Genomic DNA, 24,192 nt, shown 5'->3' with positions numbered 1-24,192 from the left:
AAACGATTTTAGGACAGAAATATTAGCCTCTGTGATGAAGTAATGAGTTACTACTTAATAAAGTTTCCAGTAAAGTGATTAATCGCAGCCACAGATTGACAGTAAATATCCCGATTAGCTTCAATGCATCTATAAAAATATGTGCAAGTTTCAGTGCTTCGTTTACATTGTATGATACTTATACTGACCTAGGGTCAGTGTAAAATACAATCCTAGCTGTCTGAACAAAGTCTGCCTCATTTAATCCCGCATGACAAACCTCAGGATGCAGGTTTATTGAGCATCAAGAATCAGGATGGAGTCAGGCTGCATCTGAGCACGTAAATAGCAGGGGGAGGCGGGGCTTGTTCTTTCTTAACCAATTGGGTTTAGAATTTATTCTTTGGGGTTTCTTATATGTATAATATTTATATTTTATTATCGATTTAAATGAGGTCAACTCAAGTGATTGACAGCTTAGTAATGAATCACACTTAACAATAACAACGTTGCACTGCATTACTGAGTCCTAAAACTCACTGCGCTACATACCAAACTGCACCACTGTGGAATACTGTCGAAGAATAATGCTGTCCAGGAATATAGTTAAGATGGCTAACTGATAAACACACATGTAAGCTGTACTACATTCAACTATGTTTATATGCTGTGTTCATTAAAAGTCACTTGTTCTTTGCTGACGACTTCATTATCAGCCACCATTGCAATAATAAATAAATAAAAACGCGGGCCCACTTTAACCCCTGGCTATGGCACACGATTTTGCCTTTCATGTCTTTAATATCTCCTGGTGATGAATACACGAGCAGGACTGCCTTTCACGTGTTTCTGTTTAGGTTCAAGTTTTTATGTTTGGAGGCTCCCAGTGACGAAATACAACAAATAATGGCAGTTTCTCAATTCTTTCGCCAGTCCGGACTTTGTCCATTCACATGGGAGTCCCCCCGAGGACGGCAGTGTACGTGATGACATCTCCGTTCCTGAGTTTTTACTGCGTTGCCTTCTTAATGTAACTGTGATTAATATTTGCAATGGAAATTACACATGAAATGAAAAAAATGCACATGATGTAGTAGATTTTTTTTAAAGAAAAAAATAATTAAAAAGTATCTTAAGCACTTTGGCAAAATTCGCTTTTACGTATCATCTGTTTCATGTCTAATAAGGTTAAGCAAAACCACTACATGACAGAAACACAAGCTTAATCTCTCTATTAATAAACATAGTACACATGTATGCCTGAATAAAGACAAACAGGTGAGATGTTAGAATGCTTTTATTTTCATTTTTAATAGACACTCAAAACTTACAACACACAGCTGCTGGGGTTTGGAAGAGAACTGAACAATATTTAAAATACAATCTTCAGGATGTCCACTTAATATTTTTGCTCCCGGTGAAAATGTTTCCTCTTGTATTAAAATATTTTTAATGTAAATTCAATTCACAGTCAGCCGTTTAAATAAGAACAGAAGATTTTACATCGGGGGGGATATGACGGGCGAAATTCAAAATATACTGACAGCTCTCAGAGTAAGGCTTCAATATTAAATTAAACGGTCCAGTTATGAAGCCAAACCGATTTAGTCAGGAACCAATAAAACACCGAAATAAACCAAACATTAACATTTAGAAGTGACCTATAGATCATGTTTAACCTAAGGCGTTATTTTTGTGCCTCTATTCTAAGCGCACGTAAATAATTTTTGCAAGTACAAATGTTGCATTTTGAGGAGAAAAATTCTCAAGAGAGTACAAACAAAAAGAAAACCCTTTTCACTAGCACTCAAAAACTAATGTGTACACTTATGTCTGCATTTTTATTTTAAATGGGAACAAAATGATAGCAGAAGAGCTGTCACGTGTCTGGCCAAAAGAGAGTGCCAATTTGTTTATTTGATTGTTCGATTAAAGGCTTCAGTTGAGAAAAAAGAATTGCGTTCACGTTTGCAGCTTGGTCTTGTTGTACAATATTTTAAATAAAAAAAAACAAAACACCACTTTTAGAAAATATTTGCAGGTGTTTTCTTGTTTTCTTTAGTTTGGTGAAACTAAACCTTTATGGAGTTAGTTCAGTTACAACGGCATTTGTTTTATTTTTATCTTGTTACTATATACTATATATACTGATTTTGTTTTTGGTGTGTGTGTGCGTGTGCGCGTGTGTGTGTGTTTTGTTTTTTCCTGCGCTCATTTTCTGTTATTTTTAGGCTTTTCTTTGACCCTTAGTCTGTTGTAATTATGCAATTTTTATTTTTATAGTATGGCTGGTTTCATTATGTCTATATCCTCAGGCCTTTTTACACTGTTAGACATTTTATTGTATTTTTACATTAACTTACTGGCAACACTATTGCCAGTAAGTTACTGTAATTACTGATCTACAGTATCTTTACTGTTGTGATGTTTTACAGTTCAACCACTTTACTGTAAACATATATTACAGTATAACAGCTTTACTGTAAATGTTGTTTGTGGTAATGCAGCTTTACTGTAAATGTGGTTTACAGTTAGAAAGACTTACCGTGATTAAGTTTTATAGTATCACTGTACTGCAATTGTGGTTTATGGTATAACACTGTAATTGTGTACAGTATAATTTGTTTAGACTGTAATTGTGTTTTACAACATATAAAATAATATTAACATTCATATTCAATATAAGAACATTTACAAAAAACAATATAATTCAATAAAGTAGTCTCAGAATAGTGAATTAAACCAACATTTATTGTTGATAATTTTTTTTTAACAAGAAAAACATTTTTCAACTGAATAAAAACAATGTCAATAACCAAAATAAATAGAAGCATACATGAAAACTACAGTCCTTCACCTTTCTGTGTCTGATTTTTTTAAGGAAAACAGTTTTTCATTCCACTAAAAACAGGACAAACCCACCAGCATGAACATTAGATAAGCTATTACAATTGTAAAACAAAAATCATTTACAAAATGTAATAATTATCAGTGGGTCCCAGGAAATAGAATGTGACATGGGATTTAGATTTCCGTTACCAGGATGGTCGGGTTCAGCGTAGTCTTTATCACCACCTGTCAAAGACACATCATCAATATTCATGTTTGCTCAGGTTATTCACTTGTTCACATCTGTCTGAGATCATTCATACTGTTGTATGGATGTGTGTACAGTATGTATATAATTATCAGCTATGTAAAAGATATTATCATCTCTGTATTCTTACCTAGTTGGAAGTCCTCCATTCAAACTCAGAGAGCCGCTGGAGGAAGCTGGTGATCCGAGGGCTGATGCTTGTAACCTTCCTCTTTACGACACGACCTGTCTTGCGGCTTGTACCAAGTTTTGCAGGGCATTTTGTTCCCATGTCTGGATTGATCCTCACAAAGAACCTTTTAACGGAAAAAAGGCTGCTTTAATTTCAAAATTAAAACATACATTACAGCAATCACCTATATGTTTCTGCAACTGTAGTCAAGCTATCACATATATTTCATTCTTAAATGGTGTAAGCTTTAATGGTGTAAAGTATTTACCTCTGTATCATCTCCAGTGTGATGGACGCTGACTCCTGATAATCAAGGTTGAAAACGTAGTATGACGCAAAGAAGACAGCAAGGGTGCTGGCAAAGTCATGCATCTGCTCAGGCTCATAAAATACCTTGCCCTCCAAACTGATCATCCAGCGGCTTGCAGACATGAAATTATTCCCTAAAAACAGACAAGAGTCCAATAAGACAATGTGCTCACCCTTACAAATAAGGTTTCCACAAGAATGCTGGATAGCAGGCCTCACACTGTACAAAAATAGAATCCACACGGTTTGCTGCTATTTCTCTTATTATTTATTATGTAATGAAAATTATGATCAATTACAGGGAAAAACTGCCTAATGTTTTGGCATTTTGGCCTGTGCTGAAATGTTAGGCTGTTTTTTCCTGTTGGTCATTGTGTATAATAAATAATAAGAGAAACAGCAGCAAACTGTGTGTATTCTATTTTTATACAATATAAAACAGACAAACCCCTGTTACGTAAGTTGTTGTGGGTACAAATACCACAATAATTACATAGATTTTTTACAAAAATATTACAAGAGGATTGAAACTATTTACTTACCAAGCGCTATTACCCTTGGTGTGATGGGTAAGGTCATCTCTCTCTCAACAGACATCTTGGTGGAAAAAGCCTTTAAAACACAAAAGGAACTGATTTGAATGATGATACCCAAAATCATTGAAATATTTTTCCTTTGTTTATGTTGACAGTATTGAGAGTGCATGTGTAAAATTTTAAATATAATTACGTCAGCCAAGATGAAGATTGAGTCCTCTTTTTCTTGGAAGTACTTCATCAGAAGAAGGATGGCTGCTGTGGCGATCTGGTTGTGGTTCAGCTTTGCACTGTCGCACTCACGTAGCAGATGTTCAATCTCCTTGTTCCACTGAAGTCTCTGGCTTTGAAAGAAGTTCAAAATTCTCCTTCCTTTCGTAAGAAGGGCTTCACTGAGACGTGTCTCTACCTCAATATCTGTGAGTGTGTGGAAGTGAGTGCAGAGGCCTCTTTTAGTAAAAAGAAATGGCCAATGCTCTTGAACCTCACATAAGGTGGGGGCAGGCCAAGAATTAAGCATGTGCCTCTGGTAAATATAAGTCAAAGACATATAAGTATTTACATCTGTTGTTTCAATTGCTTGAGGACCTGCTGATCTGAAGACAGTTGACATAGTCTGTCTTTTTGTCTCCAAAGTTTCAGTCGTTTCTCCTTCTGGTAGGGTTGTGGGTTGCCAGTTGATGCAACCATAGCTATCAAGTTCAGATCTCCCCCTTTTGATGGCAACATCACCCTCATTGTTTTCCCTGGTAGACCTTTTCCTTGGCTTTTTAAATGGAACCTATGAAACAATAAACCACAGTTGAGATTAGAGCAGGCTAACCTGCATGAGAAACTTCAAAACTGGGTTAGATTGTTTTAGCAGTCTTTAAATTTCCAAAAAAATGTTGTCTACCTTTATTCTCACAAAATATGTCTTTTTACCTGCTGTTTTGTCTTGTCTCTCAAAGAACTCAGGCTACATCACACTGTCAGCGCGGCCAGCAAGGGCAGGAGGACAGCAATGCACCACACTGGGCGGGAAAAGACAGAGAGACAATTGTTAATTTAATGTTGCATTTATTTAACCCTTGAAAAATATATTTACATAAGTAAATAAAAGAAAAAAAACACACAACCCATCTTTTCCAGAATAATTCAACTAATTGCTCTTTTGACCAACCTAACACAGATGTTACATGGTTTTCCTATGAAAAAGACCCTGGAAGACGTTGTATTAAAGGAAAAAAAACATGCTCTCCCCTTCCCACTTAAAAAAATAATAAATATTAAACTTAGGTTGGAGTTCCTCGCGCCACCAACCTAATGTTATATTAACTTTTTAATGTTGTGTACTGCAGCTCACACAAAATTAAATAAAGCAGGCTAACCTACATGAGCAAGCTCAAAACTGGATACGATTGTTTTAGCAGTCTCTAAATTTCCAAAAAAAAGTTGTCTTTCTTTATTCTCATTAAATGTGTATTTTTACCTGCTGCTTTGTCTTGTCTTTCAAAGAGCTGAAGCTAAATGTCCCACTGTTAGCGTGGCCAGCTTCTCAATAGTCATAGAACAGAAGCGCAGGAGGACAATGCACCACACTCGGCGGGAAAAAGACAAAGACTGTCGTTGCGCCTGTGTTCCTCGCCCCTCCCCGTGGAAAATATATATCTAAATATATATTTAAATAAGAAAAGAAAAAAAACACACACAACCTATTTTTTCCAGAATAATTCAGCTAATGTGCTATTTCGACCAAGCTAACACTGATTTTAAGCCCCCCCCTCCCCCACACAAAAAATATATATGCTCTTAAAAATTAATAAACGAGTATGTTAGGTAGGAGAGTCCTTTGCATTACCTTATGACGTCCCGTTTGCAGTTTCCACACAGAGGTCCAACAATAACAAGGTGCAAAATCTTTTGTCCTCTCGAGCATATCGTAAGGAAGAGTTAACAAAGTTGGCCTGTCTTTCCTCTCCTGTCAATCACTGGATCACAGGTCATGTCAGTCAGGATATGGAGTGGTGGTTGGTAGAGGTAGGTGGGTGGGCGGGGCCAGCATGCATTCAGTGTGTGTTTCACTAAGTTGGGTTGACTAGTTCCCAGAAGAGTTCTGTACATGTTGCACGTTCAGTAAATGAGCAATTCAGTTACTGCTCGACTGAGAAGCCTCCGCCAAATTATTACAATATTCTCCACTGACTGAAGTTCGCCTTTCTGCGTCTTTTTTAAATAACTTTATTCACTACTTGTCACAAGTACAAAATTACACAAAAACAGACAGCAGCAACAACCTAAGTGAAATCCAACAACAGAATAGTGGCAAGTAAAAAAATTAACAAAAGGAAGTGTGAATCTTGTTCAGGGTTAATCAGAGATAAGTGATGGAGATGCAGCAATGTGAATTCTGCTTTTTTTATTTGTAGTTAACCTTATAGTCTTTACATATGAATGGAAGTCAATTAAGAAAACACAGAATTTTGGGAGAGATTTGGAGAACCTTGCTTTATAAAATTTCCCTACAAGGAGGCCTTTCTGCATTCTTTTCCCTCTCCCCAGGAGCAGCTGTCACTTGAATTGATCTCTATGGCAACGCAGTGGCAAGCACACATTTGCAGCAGCTGTGCATGTGCATACAACTGCATGCAGCAGATTAGATGATCAGAATTCTTGAACCTTTCACACAGGCAAGTCCCCTAAAAAGTCAAAACCATAATACTTTCACTGGTATCATACTGACAAATGGCATAGGTTGGAGGAAAATCTGGAAATGGTTGGCAGTGAAAGAGTTAAAATGTAATGCACTATTGCAACCAACCACTGAAAGAGTAAAAATACACAAACAGTATGATGAACCATTCAAATCACATAATACAGTAGCACTACTGCTAATGTGTTAACGGTAGGTATAACTACTACCGCAATTTTAAAAAATACAGTAAGTAAATGTAAATAACCTTAATATACCCATAATGCAAAGCAAATTACAGTAATTAACTGTAGAAATGTTTTCAGGTAAGTTACTGGGCATTTTGTGGTATTTTACTGTGAAAAATACAGCAAAGGTTAACAGTGTACCTGTAGTCTGTGTTCTGTTCATAATTCTAGTTTGATTGTATTCTGTTCCTTGGTTAAGTTTATTTTACGTTCCATCCATATCTATTTAGTCGCCATTTCCTGTTTTATTGTTCTAGTCTGTCGCCTGTGCGTTTTTGCTTCCCCTGTTTAGTTATCTGATTATTTTCACCTGTTTCTTATTTTCCCCCAGATGTGACTCATTCTCTTTTAATGCTCCGTCTGTCTGTATATAAAGTCTCGGTTTGTCCTAGCTTTCTGTTGTGTTGTACTTTTTGTCTGCCCGTGTGTTTCCTTCCATTTTGGCTCAATGGACTTTGTGTTTCTGCAGGCTAAATGAAGCTTTCTGAAGCATTTAAGCTTGTACTGAAAAACGGTTCATTACTGAAAGCTTTTCAACACAGTCTTCTTTGGTGGCATCAAAACAATATGAAGAGCAACCTAAATCTAAAACTTGAAACAAACTTCTTCAATTGCCCACTCAAGAGAGCTGTGTTCATAGCTTCTGTTTAATGACAGCTCTGTCTGATATCGGGCTGCTGTTTGTTCTATTCAATTCAATTTTATTTATATAGCACCAAATCACAACATCAGTCGCCTCAAGGCGCTTTATATTGTAAGGTTGACCCTACAATGATACATTCAGAGAAAAACCCAACAATCTATGACCCCCTATGAGCAAGCACTTTGGACACAGTTTGAAGCGGAAAAACTCCCTTTTAACAGGAAGAAACTTCCAGCAGAACCAGGCTCAGGGAGGGGTGGCCATCGGCTGCAACCAGTTGGGGTGAGGGAAGGAAGACAGGATAAAAGACATGCTGTGGAAGAGAGCTGAAGATTAATAACAAGTATGATTCAATGCAGAGAGGTCTATTAATACATAGTGAGTGAGAAATGTGACTGAGGAAGAAATACTCCTATATGCCTTAGCAAAAAGGAAAGATTTTTTTTCCTTACACAATTCCACTTGTTTTGTGACATAAAATAACTAACCTCCATCCTCAGATATCAGTGTGTGGGAATGGGGCAATGAGAGTGGAACACCTGAGCCTGAGACAGCAGGTTGGCAGATATGTGGTTTATTTTACACATATACAAAGGGTCTGCCTTCACCAAATAAATTATCATGGTAAATACAATGCGCTCCATAAATTTATTTCTTAAAATGCAGCTTTTATGTCTTTTAATCATGATTTACAATGTACAATTGTACATGGGCGTGCCCACACACACGCACGCATGGATAAATTCAGTGTGAAATTCACTGTGAGATCTTTACAAAATATGTTATGTTTGTTTAATAATACTGTGCGTTTTTGCAGCAGGGTGGGGGATTTGTGGGAAATACTCTCTGCTGCGACAGGGGATGCTGCAGCACAGCTTCTTCTCAGTGCTACGCCAAAGGCTGTAAACCTGTTATTCCTGCTGTCCAGAAGTAGAGGGCGCTATTGTATAGCGTGTAGTCGTTATTGGAGGATCTGAGAGTCACTTCCGATTTTGTTCTCAGAAGGCGGGATAGTTTCGTGTTGGATGTTATTTGAAAGAAGGAGCGAGGTTTCGTTTTCAAGGACAGCAGAAGTTCCAACTGACCGTAAGAGAATTACGTTTTATGTAATATAATGTGCAGCTATTATTACGATAGTAAGCTGTAGTAAACCACTTCCTTCTCATAGACAGTAGTGTTTAGGATCACCTCTGACTCTTTCCTTTGCGCAGATTCAGCATGTCGGCCCAAAATGCAATAAGGAGCAATAAAACAGCCATTCATGAGATTCTGTCCGGAGACTACGGGCTAATTCTCAACAAAGTTTATGAGAATAAGCTGATCACTCAGCGGGAGTACAACAAGCTTAAAAGCATCAACAACGCAAATGCGGAGACACACGTCATTGAGCTCGTGGATAAGATCATGAATAAAGGAGAAGAAACATGCAAAGACTTCCTGAACCTCCTGCAAACCGATGACGCCATTAAAGAAACTTTCCCTCTGCTGGCGAGTTTACAGCTGACTTACACCCCCCTTTTATCCGAGCCTGTCCAAGTGTCTTCATGTCAGCACGGTAACACACGTAACACTGTATAGAAATACACTGAAAAAAAATATGTTGTTGGATTTACTTAATTCAATAGTGGACATTTGTTGCACACAGATGTTTTGCTTTGGCAGCAACTTAAACAATTGAGTTAAATTAACACAATTTATTCATGTTCAACAAACCTGTGTAATTTGTGTTGATAAAATGTGACTTAACCTCCTAGGACCTGGCGTCCACATATGTGGACATCACATTTTGGGTTATTTAGACCAAAATACTCAATTTTGCTCTACAAGGGCATGATATCCATTTACGAGGACATTATACTGCTACTGTTCTATTGAAATTTTAAATGAATATCCTGATAGGTGGCTCTCATTTTTCTTAGAAACAAAAATCAGGTAAAAAAAAATAAAAATCTGGTAATTGTTTGTTTTTACATTCATCAGGTCCCAATATGCCCAAATATCAAAGAGAAATTAAAAATGCAAGCCGTGGAAAAGTTTGGGTCTTAGGAGGTTAAACATGTTTTGATGAAGTAATTTGAGCTCTTGGAATATTTTAATCCTTCACAATTTTCTCACTTTATCCCAACACCATTCAATAACTTTTACCCAATACTACTTGGTCACTTAAATACTACATGTTATCTTCAAATTACATTTTGCTATTATATTCTAGTATCAAATACACAATTTTCAAATGGAGGCCTTATAACAGATTGTATTGTTCTCTTCCAAGATGGTTGCTGGCATCCACCAGTAACCTTTCAAAACAAAATGTCTAATTTCACTGCATTGACAGTAGATAAAGAATTAAACTGACATTACTCGTCTACTGAATCTATATAAATCAACAGTTAAATAATGTCAGTTCTTCCGTGTTCTCTGGAATCAATCACAGCAAAGAAATTAGACTGTTTCTTTTGAAAAATGTTACAGGTAACCATCTTGGGAAAGAACAATACAAAACATTCTATTTAAGGCCTCTGATGTCAAGATTCAGTTAAACAACAATTATAACTAAACAATTTGAGGTAATGTTAGTTTCCATTAACATTAAATTAGGTTACTGAATTGGCAAACACCTTCCTATTAACATTACCCATTTTACCCCAATAACTAAAGAAATTAGCACTTGCAGGTCAAAACCTTTATTCAAGAGATGCAAAAATAACATTGATACAGTGACTGTCAAAAATTACAGTACTGATCATACTGTGACATCTTGGTTCAAAACAGCACACTTAGAAATATTCAACGTTCTTTACTTCAACTGAATGAAACTGAAAATACCATTTCACACGACCCATATGGGATATTTAGACTGTATAACTGTTCACGCTACATCTCTTCACTAGTAAAAGAAAGAAAAAATACAAACAGAAATTGAAAAATGCTGCCAAACAGACAAACAGAGAACTTGTACAGAGCAAAAGGAAAAACAAACAACAACAACAAAAAAACGGCCCTGTCCTCATGGCAGTTGCAGAGTATATAAAAATGAACCCTGCGATCTGTTCCTGGAATTGAGCTTCAAAAATACAGCAGAACAAGTGTGAGATTTAAATGTCCTCTCACCTAGAGCTGATCACCTCACATGCATAACAGTGAGCTTTCCTTGCAGGAGCAGTTTTGTCTTAGTTGTGAGCTTTTCTTGAGAGCTGAGTTGCATCCAACTCCATTACCGCCCTTTGAATCACCTCAAAAGTGTAGCAGAGTTGTGATGGGTAACTCATATTGAAGGAATAAAAAAGGTCCAAACAACATGGCTACTGCAAAGGTCACGTTATCCAGATCTTGAAGAACTTCTATACCCTCGATGATGATGCCAACATCAGTAAAGTCATTGCCTGGCGCATCTCTGGAGACAGATGTTCATTGTGGTTTTCTCAATCTGTGCAGTGGCCTCAGTCAAGTCCTGGTTAAACACAAAACATTTCTTTAAGATTCCTTTTTAAACTCATCTCTTTTGAATCTACCAGTTCTAATGTTAGAGTAATTTAAACCAATGCAAGCAACATAGTAAATAGCTATAGCCGAAGAGTGGCCTGCCATGCTGCCATTCATGGTCTAACAGAGTTTCTAAGAGAGGGTGAAAAACATAATAATTTCAAATACTTTACATTAGTTTTTGTTAGAAAGACACCGGCCCATCAGAAATCCAGGTTATGTCACTCAGAAGATGTTAGAATTTAGACTTTCAGCCCCACAATTTGGTTAGCTGTTGATCAGTTGGTCTTTTTTTTTTCAAACAAAAGCTAATGTAAATATTGGTGGGATTTTCCTTTGTTCACTAGAATGACAAATTTAAAGTTTTTTCACACTGATGTGACCCCTAATACAGGGGTGGGGCCTCAAGGGCCGGCGGCCGAGTTCACTACCAGGCCTCATGTGAACTTCAAATTATTAAAGAAGACTACTGGTCCTAACCAGTCCAATGAGGATCAAGTGGATAACTAAATGCATTTTTAAATGTTGCAAAGCCACAATCTACTCATAAAACACTCACCATGAACTCCTGCACCAAGATGTTGCAATTGTCTTTCACACAGATGCGGAGCACTTTGATGAGGGACTCCCTTCGAGCATTAATGTCATCCTTAAGTATTATAACAAAGAAAACAGAGATTTGTGAACTTTTCAGTAGCACAGAAGAAAATGATCCCAGACAAAAACTCTTGACTTTTTAAACCAGTCAACATGCAACACCAGCATCTACAAAGCAATATCAAAAGTTCCTGTTTGACATCAACTTTATGGATATATAGTTTCCAGAACATATATTTTTAAAAAAAGATACATTTTTCTCAGTGGGCCAGTAAATGCATGACGGAAATTATGGCATCCTTTTAGTGGAATCAGTACTCACAGGTAATAGTTGACTGTTTTAATGGATGCAGCATAAAAATCTTTTACTGACCTAATGCAATACATATACACTTTGTAGTTAAAGAATTTTAAAGTTCTTACTGTCATCATGGCAGCTACATCCTTTAGCTTTGTGCCCTGTTTCCCCGATCACTTTGCAAACACTTTCAGCAGACTGTCAGAGAGAAACTTAGCTCCGTCAGAAACCTTGACTGTAAAGGCATGGTTGGGATGCACTGGAATGCTGCATTTTATCTGAAATGACATAAAATTATTTTGAAATAACAGCAGGCACTGTGCTTGGTTAATCAGTAATGTTTTGTTGAATAAAAACTGTGTTTCCAGATCTTATGGGATTAAAAAAATCCAAAGATGTTTGTTTTTGATTTGCAACCCAACAACCCACAAGTTACAACCTCATTTTAGTTCAAGTGTGCATTAATGTGAGTCCAGTAATCACCTTTCTGACAATACATACAGGTATAAGTTAAACCTATGGCAGATTTTGGATTTCTCAGTTGTATTAATAGGGTGGTCTGTTTGATTATGCACGCACCTAATAATTATAAAAAAAACCTTATTATAATTAAGTTACAGAAACCTTAAGCGAAAATAGAATATACTTTCTCACCATAACACCTTGAACCCATAATCCATCAGCTGACTCCTGGTGAAATGCAGAATAGAGGTGGTCTCTCAATGTGCATCAGAAAAAACAAAAACAAAAACCAAACAAAAACAAAAGGACAGAAGGTGAGGGCAGGAGGGGTAGGGATGTAAGCTAGCATAATGCCGCTGATGATATTAGCTAAAGCTGTTCAATGTCCAAAATCTCACTAACACCACGGTGCAGTAAATACACAATGTAACTGAAGAGTCAGTTGGCAAATCTATTCACACAGAAAACCAAATTATGTTATGAGTGCCTCGTAATTAGGTTTAATGTAATATTACGGCTCTTGTGCCAAAGACAAATTCAAATGAAAAAGCGCCAATTCTTTGACAACAGATAAAACAGCAAATAAGCTAACGGCTCTCTTTTAGCATGTTACATGGCGACACTCTAGACGTTTAGCTACATTTGGCTGAAATATGGTAAATATGAATTCAAAAAATCAAGTTATACCAAAAAAACATAGAGTTGGCTGCTCGACTTGACTGAGATGGATACCTTTTTTAAACCACGATCCAAAGCCCGCGAGATGAAATCACGCGTGGTTTCACGAGATTTAACGTTGCTATCTTATTGACTTACTTCACCTGAACATGATAGGAACAATTTAATACACCCTTTCTGCATATCATGTAGTTTTTACACTATATAGTTACATTTAACTTTAAAACATGAGGCAATTGTGTTAAATACATGCAAGATGCTTACATAAATCCAAGAGATGGCCAGTCCGTTTTTTTTTTTTCAGTGTACTGTGTCTACTGTTGTGTTTGGTTGTTTAACTCAGTTTTATTGTCCTTCCCTCAGATGTTCTGCCACAAGATGGGAATAAATACGGTGGCCCTGAGAGGCCAAACGGACTGCAACTTCAGAAAACACCCGCAAAAAGAAAAATGCTGCAAATAGAAAAACCCAGCAAAAAGAAAAATGCTGCACTGCAACTTCAAGAAAAATGCTGCACTGCAACTTCAGAAAACACCAGCAAAAAGAAAAATGCTCCAAAAAGAAAAACACAGCCAAAAGAAAAACGCTGCACTGCAACTTCAGAAAACACCAGCAAAAAGAAAAACGCTGCAAAAAGAAAAACACCTGCAAAAAGAAAAACACCTGCAAAAAGAAAAACACCTGCAAAAAGAAAAACACCTGCAAAAACAAAAACACCTGCAAAAAGAAAAACACCTGCAAAAAGAAAAACACCTGCAAAAAGAAAAACTCTGCAAAAACAAAAAAGCTGAAAAAGCACGCAAAACACAATAGAAATGTTTCTGGGGAGACAATCCGGTCTTTAAGGTATAACGTGACGAATCCTACTTCCGGGCCTAAAGTAGTCTGTGTTTAATATGGCTTTTGTGTTGTTAACATGTTTAATGTTTTGTATTTTGGCTCAATACTTACATATATGTGTAAAAAGAAAATGTACGAGTTGTGATAACTGTTTTTGATAGAATGAAGACTAGACTGATATATTAAATATTCCTTTATTGGGTGAGAAAATCAGACCATGTCATAACTGCTTTAAGTCAAACAGAATAGATATCAGAGCCTTAAACAGGCTGACTTCTGCTAAATGGGTCAAACTGGGCAGAAAGTAAACAAACACATAACATCCTTATAGAATATGATGTAACACTATAGATCAACTTATCTCAGAATATATAAAGCATATAAACAATTACAGCAATATGATGCAACAAACACAGCAGTACTACTAATCCAAAATACTCAAAGCTTCATAGAACTGAAACAAACATTTATTTTTAGGTCCATTCTGCTGCTGATACATACTTTAAGTTTCTGAATATTAAACTTGTTGCTGCCTTTCATAGTGTGTAACTTGAAGGCCCTGAGTACTTTCTCCCACACTGAAAACACTGGGATGATAAAATTATTTGAACATTACCTAATAAGACTGATTCAGGACAGACAATTAAATGGTAAATGGTCTGTATTTGTATAGCGCTTTACTTGGTTCTAAGGACCCAAAGCGCTTTACACTATACACAATCATCCACACACACACACACACTGGTGATGGCAAGCTACATTGCAGCCACAGCCGCCCTGGGGCACACTGACAGAGGCGAGGCTGCCGGACACTGGCGCCAACGGGTGAAGTGTCTTGCCCAAGGACACAACGACCGAGACTGTCGGAGCCGGGGCTCGAACCGGCAACCTTCCGATTACAAGACGAACGCCCAACTCTTGAGCCACGATCGCCCCATTAGTTAGTTCTAAACTTTCTAGCAGTCCTTCACAAACAGGGAACAGTCTGTCTATTCTCTCCATCTGTCAGCTGCTGCTGGCTCTTCCTCCTCCTCTTCCTCACACACTGCTGAGTTTGTCCTGGTGGATCATCAGGGGTGCAAAGCCTCACAGATGATGTGCAGCAGTGGGTCCCTCAGTCTGTCCTCACTCTGGACACTTGCAGTTGTCACACATGGAAATCAAATGTGTGATAAGCTGCAGGATTCAAACACAAGTGTAACTTATAAATACATGTTCATACTTTTATTACACAATCAGAGAGAAAGAAAAAGAGAGAGAGTGCAGGACAGACAGACAGGTGACAGTCTCAGGTGTATACACTGCTACAAAACAGCACAAGAGAAGCAGGATTTAGTGTTTGTGTTATTACGAAACAAGAAGAGTTCCCAGATGGTACAGCGGACACATGTGTGACTCCTGTGATTAAAGCATCTTTCTTTCAGCTTAACGAGTGAACCGTCAGCTCGTTCAAACACACGTTAAAGTCCGTTTGGCTCGACACCACCGAGCAAAGGCAGCAATATAACATAGCTAACATTAACAGTGCAGTGAATCCTGCTTGTGCCGTGATATTCAGGACTGCAAACCGAGCAGCATTCACTGACTTTCAGCTTGTTGTGTTTGTGGATATATGACTGACTTTAATTATCCATAAAATCATCACATTCTCTGTAAGATTAAGGTCAACATGGCGTTTCGGGCAAAATAAAGTTATATTTAAAAATCAGGATTCAGGATTTGAATGAATCGATATCGTGTTACTCAATCTAGAATCGATTTTAATTGGAAAATCAATAATCAAAACCTACCCCTACTTAGTCCCTCCATAACCCGTACCCTAGAAAGTAAACTGTACTTGTTTCATTGTTTCCTTTAAAAACGTTTCTCTCCCTGTGAAATACAGCAGCTGGGCCTTTAGCTAGCAACACTGAAAAAAAAGAAACTGCACACAGTTCGTGTGTTTGCTGATGTTTGTTGAGCTGATAGAAATGTTGCATTTGAAATTACCTGACACTCCAAAAAAACCTCACTCCCTTTATGCTCGCTGGTCGTCGGTGGGGTTAGCTAGATGCTGATGCTGACACGACTTCGGGTGTCCATAAAAAATAATTTATGGACACCCGAAGTCGTTCCAGCCACAAGTAATACTAATAATTGTTGCCTCCTGTAATGTTATATATCAAACTGCACCAGTAGAGGGTGGTGTCGTTAAAAAGTAGAAATATGATCCTGTCCATAAAGTTTATGACATTAAAAGTCACTTGTTCCTTGCTGATGATGAATAAATAAAAAGGCCCACTTAAACCCCTAACTATGGCACATGTGTTTGCATCTTTCATCTATTTTTATACCACATCTGGTGATTAATGCACGAGCAGGACTGCCTTTCATGTGTTTTTCGCAGCGACGAAGTAATGACTCCATTCAAACACGTCAAACCGAAAGTAACGAGCCTGTTTTGAAAATGAAAAGAAAAAAAAACTACTCAAGTGAAGTAGATGTAAATTTAAAACTCTATTTAGCACAGTAACAAAATATTTGTCTTTACTGCCCACCTCTGCTGTTGTCCATGTCCTGGTTAATGCATGCACTGTTGATACTTCCGCTGAAGTGTAATCACAAGTGAAACTCACATTTGCTGTTTGTACATTCTTCTAGAGCCAAATCACACGTACAAATATACATTGCAACACGTGCTCACTCCTAACCAGTGTTGCCAACTTAGCGACTTTGTCGCTATATTTAACGAGTTTTCAGACTCCCTTAGCGACTTTTTTCCCCCTAAAAAACGACTAGAGAATCTGGTGACTTATTCTGGTGTTATTGGAGACTTATTTATGACGACTTTTTGACATGAAAACGCGTATCACTCTTGCTCTCAACAAGCAGCGGTGCTGCCGTGGGCACCTCACCCGTGCCAAAGCGCTCACGGGCGGAGGATAGTCCTCCCCCAGCTGCTATCAGGGCAGGAGATGTTCACACCTATGCATCCAAACTGCAAATGAATCGCGCATGAGCGAAGCCGCTGCTGTTTTGTGGATCACAAGGTTTAATTCATCAAATATGCGACGCAGGGTCAGGCTCCATCTGTTTCACTTATCAACGACTATGGAAAGTCAGCGAGTGTCAATAATGTTAATGTGGTTATGTTAGTAATAGAACGAGTGCTAATATAACAGCTTTAAGATGCATTTCTAGATATTATTACGTGTTTTACTGTCTTTATGGTGCTAGCTTAACGTTACGGTGTAAAGGTTAGCTTATATTACAATAAGGCTGTTACCAGAGGCGGAGGCAGACATTTGATACACCCGGGGCTTAGCCCTAAAGGGTAGTATGCATGTGGGATGGGGGGGGGGGGTTGGAAATGACTGAAAGATTAATAGGATCTGTTTTGACTTTTGTTCAAAAAAGAATGACTTCATATAGGGAAAAATATATGCAGGACACCTTAAACTAGTTTTTTAATTAGGCAGCAAGGCAGAACATAGTCGGGGCTGTATCAAGACTAGGGATGGGTATCGAAAACCGGTTCTTGTTGAGAACCGGTTCCCACTATTTCAATTCCTTGGAATTGTTTGCCATTTTTGCAAACGATTCCCTTATCGATTTCAGTCGCCCCGAATGACGTCACCACGTTGCGGAGCGTCATTTACCTGGCAGGAAACACGGCGCCTAAGCGGCTCAAACGCTCAAAAGTTTGGTTATACTTTACGAGAACGGATGACAACAGGACAACTTGCAATACTTGCAAAGTAGATATTTCATTTAAGGGAGGAAACACTACAAATATGCAAAAGCATTTGATTAATTCCGCTCCGGACTCGTGAATCTCAACCCAGCAGCAGCGCTAACGTTTGCACGTCCTCTCCCGTTAATGCAGCAGGTAAATAATCAACTAACAGTGCATATTATGTTAGCGCGATCTGCCTTATTACAAAACCTGCCATTACTGTGCATTTAGGTGACCATGATGAGAGAGACAGACAGAGCCTGGCTGGCTCAGATGCTGGCAGTTCTCGCTGCAGTCTACCGGTAGCGTCTCCTTTCAGGCCAGGATAGACAAATGTCACCGAGCAGTGACTAAGTTTGTGGTCAAAGGCTTGCACCCATTTGCCACAGCAGATGCCCCCGATTTTCGGTAAGTGAATGTGTTTAATTGTAGGCAGGGACATTACTGGATATTCTTGTGTAATTGCTACAGAATAATTTATGTTATACTTTGTTATTGCTACAGAAGAATATTTATTTTATTATTTTACATTTACAATTTTTTTTCCTGGGGACCCTGTGACACCCCATGGAAGAGCCATAGGCTGGATCTCTTAAGATCTCACTGTTGGGTTTGTAAGGCCATGTTACTCCTAAATTTCTATCTTGTTCAAAGAGAAGATATAAAAGAAAGTTCTAAGCTAATCGACCTTAGTGTTTTCCTTTTTTAAAAAGAATCGATAAGAGAATCGATAAAGAATCGAATCGTTAAACAGAATCGAAAATGGAATCGGAATCGTGAAAATCTTATCAATACCCATCCCTAATCAAGACACGAGGACTAAACCCCAATTCAACCAAACCCAGATCTGATCCGGAATTAAAACAGGACTACAACAGTTCAAAATCAGGACTACTTAGGACTTAACCAAGACAGAATCAGAACTAGATGATAGTAGCATGAAAAATCTTCATAGACCTGCACTACACTTATTTTTTTAATTCTACCAAAGTCCACTATTTAGTACACTGAAAGTTTATATAATTATTTAGCCTTGTTGTGCAAACAAGCCTGCATAACTTAATAAATATAGAATTTGAAAAATAACAAACCTAAAAAGAAATACTAGGTACAAGATACATGAGTACCTATGATACGGTGATACTTTTGTTAAACACCCATTTGACTAACATGTCTGTGTCACCTGCTCTTGTTCCATCTCTGTTCTGTCCTCATTCTCTCTCTCCCTCTCTGTTCCTCTCTCTCCCTCTTTGTGCTGACAATCAAGCCAAACATCAACATCATCAAATATACAGTTGAAACCAGATATTTACACACTCTTCAGATCAAAACACAAACACTTTTTTAATTGTAACATCAAATCAGACTAAATGTTTATTTTTTAGATTGATAAATATAAAAAACATATTTGTTAACTTTAAGAGTAAAGAGAGAAACTATCTGTATTTCTTAATTGTAAATGGCACAAAATTCTTTCAAAATTGAGCCACACTTATGGAGGTCCACAATTCCTTTCCTGGTGTTTTGGTTGACATCTCTTGATTTTCCCATGTCAAAGAAACAGGCTCTGTGTTTTGCCTTATATGCATCCACAGGTGTGCCACCAATTTACTCACATGGACTCTATGAACCTATCAGAAGCTTCTTCAGCTCAGAATGGAATCGTCTGGAGTTTTCTTATTAATTAACAATAAACTTAGTGTATATGTACTCCTAAATTTGATGAAAGAGATAAAAAATAGAAAGCTCTGTCTCTCTTTATTCTGACATTTAACTAATTCAAAAGATATTTCAATATTTATTTATCCAAAACAAAACAAGTTTACTCTAAATTGATGTTGTACAGTAAAAAAATGTTCTTGTGTTTTCCATAAAGTGTATGTAAATATCTGGTTTCAACTGTGAATATACTGCTGTGTATTGAAATTCCTCTTGTTTTGCATAGAAATATACTGAACAACATACAAAGCATAATATATAAAATAACATCTACAAGAGTTTTTTTCTTTGAAAGAAGCTCCTTATGTTCATTCTTGTATATCAGTACATTACTGAAACCGATTTATTTAGCCGTGGAGGGCAACAACTGAAAATATGAAATAAACACATGTAAGCTAAGACTCTCTAAAAAAAAAACAGCATTGTTGTTGTTCGGCTTTTCATTTCGCCATTTGTTGATTCACTTGAAGAGCAATTAACGTAATATGGGTCAAGTGATCAGCTTGATATCAATTTTTCGTGATACACCGTCATATTTACATTATTTGTACAGTACGAATGATTTGCTTTGGTACCTGGTCGAGCTTCAGTTCTCCTCTGTCTGCTTCGCTGTGCTTCTCCAACAGCGCGCAGGCAGCAGCTCCCCCTGCCCCCTCGCTCAGTCGCTTAGTGTCTGAGCTCGGATCATACCAATATTAGGGGGGATTTACGCACAGTCGTAAATTCCCACAGTGTGCACTATGTGCTTAGAATATTGTGTGTAGTTTTTGTTTTGCCAGGCATCTAACTATGAAAAAATTACACTCCAAAAGACCCCGGGCTTCTGAAAAAACAACCCGGGCTTAAGCCCAGTAAGCCACCCCCCCCCCGCTCCGCCACTGGCTGTAACTATTTAAACGATTAAACGATTTTAGGACAGAAATATTAGCCTCTGTGATGAAGTAATGAGTTACTACTTAATAAAGTTTCCAGTAAAGTGATTAATCGCAGCCACAGATTGACAGTAAATATCCCGATTAGCTTCAATGCATCTATAAAAATATGTGCAAGTTTCAGTGCTTCGTTTACATTGTATGATACTTATACTGACTTAGGGTCAGTGTAAAATACAATCCTAGCTGTCTGAACAAAGTCTGCCTCATTTAATCCTGCATGACAAACCTCAGGATGCAGGTTTATTGAGCCTCCTTCCTGCTGGCACACCTGAGAGTCAGCTGGAAACTTACAGTAATGTGGACATCATGCAAAGACTGCCAGATTCTGTAATACTGTAAATGATCAGTGACTCAGGTTAACACTAAACTTTAAACAGTACATGTGTGTGTGTGTGTGTGTGTGTGTGTGTGTGTGCGCGTGTGTGTGTGTGTGTGCGTGTGTGTGTGTGTGTTGAACATCAAGAATCAGGATGGAGTCAGGCTGCATCTGAGCACGTAAATAGCAGGGGGAGGCGGGGCTTGTTCTTTCTTAACCAATTGGGTTTAGAATTTATTCTTTGGGGTTTCTTGTATGTATAATATTTATATTTTATTATCGATTTAAATGAGGTCAACTCAAGTGATTGACAGCTTAGTGATGAATCACACTTAACAATAACAACGTTGCACTGCATTACTGAGTCCTAAAACTCACTGCGCTACATACCAAACTGCACCACTGTGGAATACTGTCGAAGAATAATGCTGTCCAGGAATATAGTTAAGATGGCTAACTGATAAACACACATGTAAGCTGTACTACATTCAACTATGTTTATGTGCTGTGTTCATTAAAAGTCACTTGTTCTTTGCTGACGACTTCATTATCAGCCACCATTGCAATAATAAATAAATAAAAACGCGGGCCCACTTTAACCCCTGGCTATGGCACACGAATTTGCCTTTCATGTCTTTAATATCTCCTGGTGATGAATACACGAGCAGGACTGCCTTTCACGTGTTTCTGTTTAGGCTCAAGTTTTTATGTTTGGAGGCTCCCAGTGACGAAATACAACAAATAATGGCAGTTTCTCAATTCTCTCGCCAGTTCGGACTTTGTCGATTCACACGGGAGTCCTCCCGAAGACGGCAGTGTACGTGATGACATCTCCTTTCCGGAGTTTTTACTGCGTTGCCTTCTTAATGTAACTGTGATTAATATTTGCAATGGAAATTACACATGAAATGCACATGATGTAGTAGATTTTTTTTAAGAAAAAAATAATTAAAAAGTATCTTAAGCACTTTGGCAAAATTCGCTTTTACGTATCATCTGTTTCATAATGTCTAATAAGGTTAAGCAAAGCCACTACATGACAGAAACACAAGCTTAACCTCTCTATTAGTAAACATAGTACACATGTATGCCTGAATAAAGACAAACAGGTGAGATGTTAGAATGCTTTTATTTTCATTTTTAATAGACACTCAAAACTTACGACACACAGCTGCTGGGGTTTGGAAGAGAACTGAACAATATTTAAAATACAATCTTCAGGATGTCCACTTAATATTTTTGCTCCCGGTGAAAATGTTTCTTCTTGTATTAAAATATCTTTAATGTTAAATTCAATTCACAGTCAGCCGTTTAAATAAGAACAGAAGATTTTACATCGGGGGGGATATGACGGGTGAAATTCAAAATATACTGACAGCTCTCAGAGTAAGGCTTCAATATTAAATTAAACGGTCCAGTTATGAAGCCAAACCGATTTAGTCAGGAACCAATAAAACACCGAAATAAACCAAACATTAACATTTAGAAGTGACCTATAGATCATGTTTAACCTAAGGCGTTATTTTTGTGCCTCTATTCTAAGCGCACGTAAATAATTTTTGCAAGTACAAATGTTGCATTTTGAGGAGAAAAATTCTCAAGAGAGTACAAACAAAAAGAAAACCCTTTTCACTAGCACTCAAAAACTAATGTGTACACTTATGTCTGCATTTTTATTTTAAATGGGAACAAAATGATAGCAGAAGAGCTGTCACGTGTCTGGCCAAAAGAGAGTGCCAATTTGTTTATTTGATTGTTCAATTAAAGGCTTCAGTTGAGAAAAAAGAATTGCGTTCACGTTTGCAGCTTGGTCTTGTTGTACAATATTTTAAATAAAAACAAACAAACACTACTTTTAGAAAATATTTGCAGGTGTTTTCTTGTTTTCTTTAGTTTGGTGAAACTAAACCTTTATGGAGTTAGTTCAGTTACAACGGCATTTGTTTTATTTTTATCTTGTTACTATATACTATATACTATATACTATATACTATATATACTGATTTTGTTTTTGGTGTGTGTGTGCGTGTGCGCGCGTGTGTGTGTTTTGTTTTTTCCTGCGCTCATTTTCTGTTATTTTTAGGTTTTTCTTTGACCCTTAGTCTGTTGTAATTATGCAATTTTTATTTTTATAGTATGGCTGGTTTCATTATGTCTATATCCTCAGGCCTTTTTACCTGTAGTCTGTGTTCTGTTCATAATTCTAGTTTGATTGTATTCTGTTCCTTGGTTAAGTTTATTTTACGTTCCATCCATATCTATTTAGTCGCCATTTCCTGTTTTATTTTTCTAGTCTGTCGCCTGTGCGTTTTTGCTTCCCCTGTTTAGTTATCTGATTATTTTCACCTGTTTCTTATTTTCCCCCAGATGTGACTCATTCTCTATTAATGCTCCGTCTGTCTGTATATAAAGTCTCGGTTTGTCCTAGCTTTCTGTTGTGTTGTACTTTTTGTCTGCCCGTGTGTTTCCTTCCATTTTGGCTCAATGGACTTTGTGTTTCTGCAGGCTAAATGAAGCTTTCTGAAGCATTTAAGCTTGTACTGAAAAACGGTTCATTACTGAAAGCTTTTCAACACAGTCTTCTTTGGTGGCATCAAAACAATATGAAGAGCAACCTAAATCTAAAACTTGAAACAAACTTCTTCAATTGCCCACTCAAGAGAGCTGTGTTCATAGCTTCTGTTTAATGACAGCTCTGTCTGATGTCGGGCTGCTGTTTGTTCTATTCAATTCAATTTTATTTATATAGCACCAAATCACAACATCAGTCGCCTCAAGGCGCTTTATATTGTAAGGTTGACCCTACAATGATACATTCAGAGAAAAACCCAACAATCTATGACCCCCTATGAGCAAGCACTTTGGACACAGTTTGAAGCGGAAAAACTCCCTTTTAACAGGAAGAAACTTCCAGCAGAACCAGGCTCAGGGAGGGGTGGCCATCGGCTGCAACCAGTTGGGGTGAGGGAAGGAAGACAGGATAAAAGACATGCTGTGGAAGAGAGCTGAAGATTAATAACAAGTATGATTCAATGCAGAGAGGTCTATTAACACACAGTGAGTGAGAAATGTGACTGAGGAAGAAATACTCCTATATGCCTTAGCAAAAAGGAAAGATTTTTTTTCCTTACACAATTCCACTTGTTTTGTGACATAAAATAACTAACCTCCATCCTCAGATATCAGTGTGTGGGAATGGGGCAATGGGAGTGGAACACCTGAGCCTGAGACAGCAGGTTGGCAGATATGTGGTTTATTTTACACATATACAAAGGGTCTGCCTTCACCAAATAAATTATCATGGTAAATACAATGCGCTCCATAAATTTATTTCTTAAAATGCAGCTTTTATGTCTTTTAATCATGATTTACAATGTACAATTGTACATGGGCGTGCCCACACACACGCACGCATGGATAAATTCAGTGTGAAATTCACTGTGAGATCTTTACAAAATATGTTATGTTTGTGTAATAATACTGTGCGTTTTTGC

At 37.6% G+C, this 24,192-nt stretch overlaps 1 protein-coding gene and 2 long non-coding RNA genes across 3 annotated transcripts; 1 reads left to right on the top strand and 2 right to left on the bottom strand.

Annotated features, from left to right (window-relative positions):
• Nucleotides 1-2,836: 2,836 nt before the first annotated feature.
• On the bottom strand, nucleotides 2,837-7,111 carry LOC146367189 (uncharacterized). The gene is made up of 7 exons (XM_084911215.1): nucleotides 5,934-7,111; nucleotides 5,018-5,106; nucleotides 4,287-4,874; nucleotides 4,100-4,169; nucleotides 3,517-3,691; nucleotides 3,207-3,372; nucleotides 2,837-3,054 (listed from the first exon to the last, which is right to left on the bottom strand). Exons 3-6 carry the CDS (start codon nucleotides 4,704-4,706, stop codon nucleotides 3,207-3,209), a joined length of 831 nt encoding a protein of 276 aa, XP_084767341.1. The 5' UTR covers nucleotides 4,707-4,874; nucleotides 5,018-5,106; nucleotides 5,934-7,111; the 3' UTR covers nucleotides 2,837-3,054.
• Nucleotides 7,112-8,648: 1,537 nt separating this feature from the next.
• On the top strand, nucleotides 8,649-13,643 carry LOC146367188 (uncharacterized). Its single transcript, XR_014797649.1, has 3 exons — nucleotides 8,649-8,741; nucleotides 8,867-9,210; nucleotides 13,537-13,643. It is a non-coding gene; the product is annotated as an uncharacterized LOC146367188 (long non-coding RNA).
• On the bottom strand, nucleotides 10,334-20,109 carry LOC146367187 (uncharacterized). Its single transcript, XR_014797648.1, has 5 exons — nucleotides 20,023-20,109; nucleotides 12,688-15,189; nucleotides 12,159-12,311; nucleotides 11,698-11,787; nucleotides 10,334-11,106 (listed from the first exon to the last, which is right to left on the bottom strand). It is a non-coding gene; the product is annotated as an uncharacterized LOC146367187 (long non-coding RNA).
• Between the last annotated feature and the right edge of the window lie 4,083 nt (nucleotides 20,110-24,192).

Source organism: Perissodus microlepis, chromosome 18 (assembly GCF_051167445.1).
Source record: "Perissodus microlepis isolate ML-2025 ecotype Zambia chromosome 18, ASM5116744v1, whole genome shotgun sequence".
Lineage (NCBI taxonomy): Eukaryota > Metazoa > Chordata > Actinopteri > Cichliformes > Cichlidae > Perissodus > Perissodus microlepis.
The sequence above is the reverse complement of the archived record's forward strand: the minus strand, read 5'-3'. Positions and strand labels throughout refer to the sequence as shown.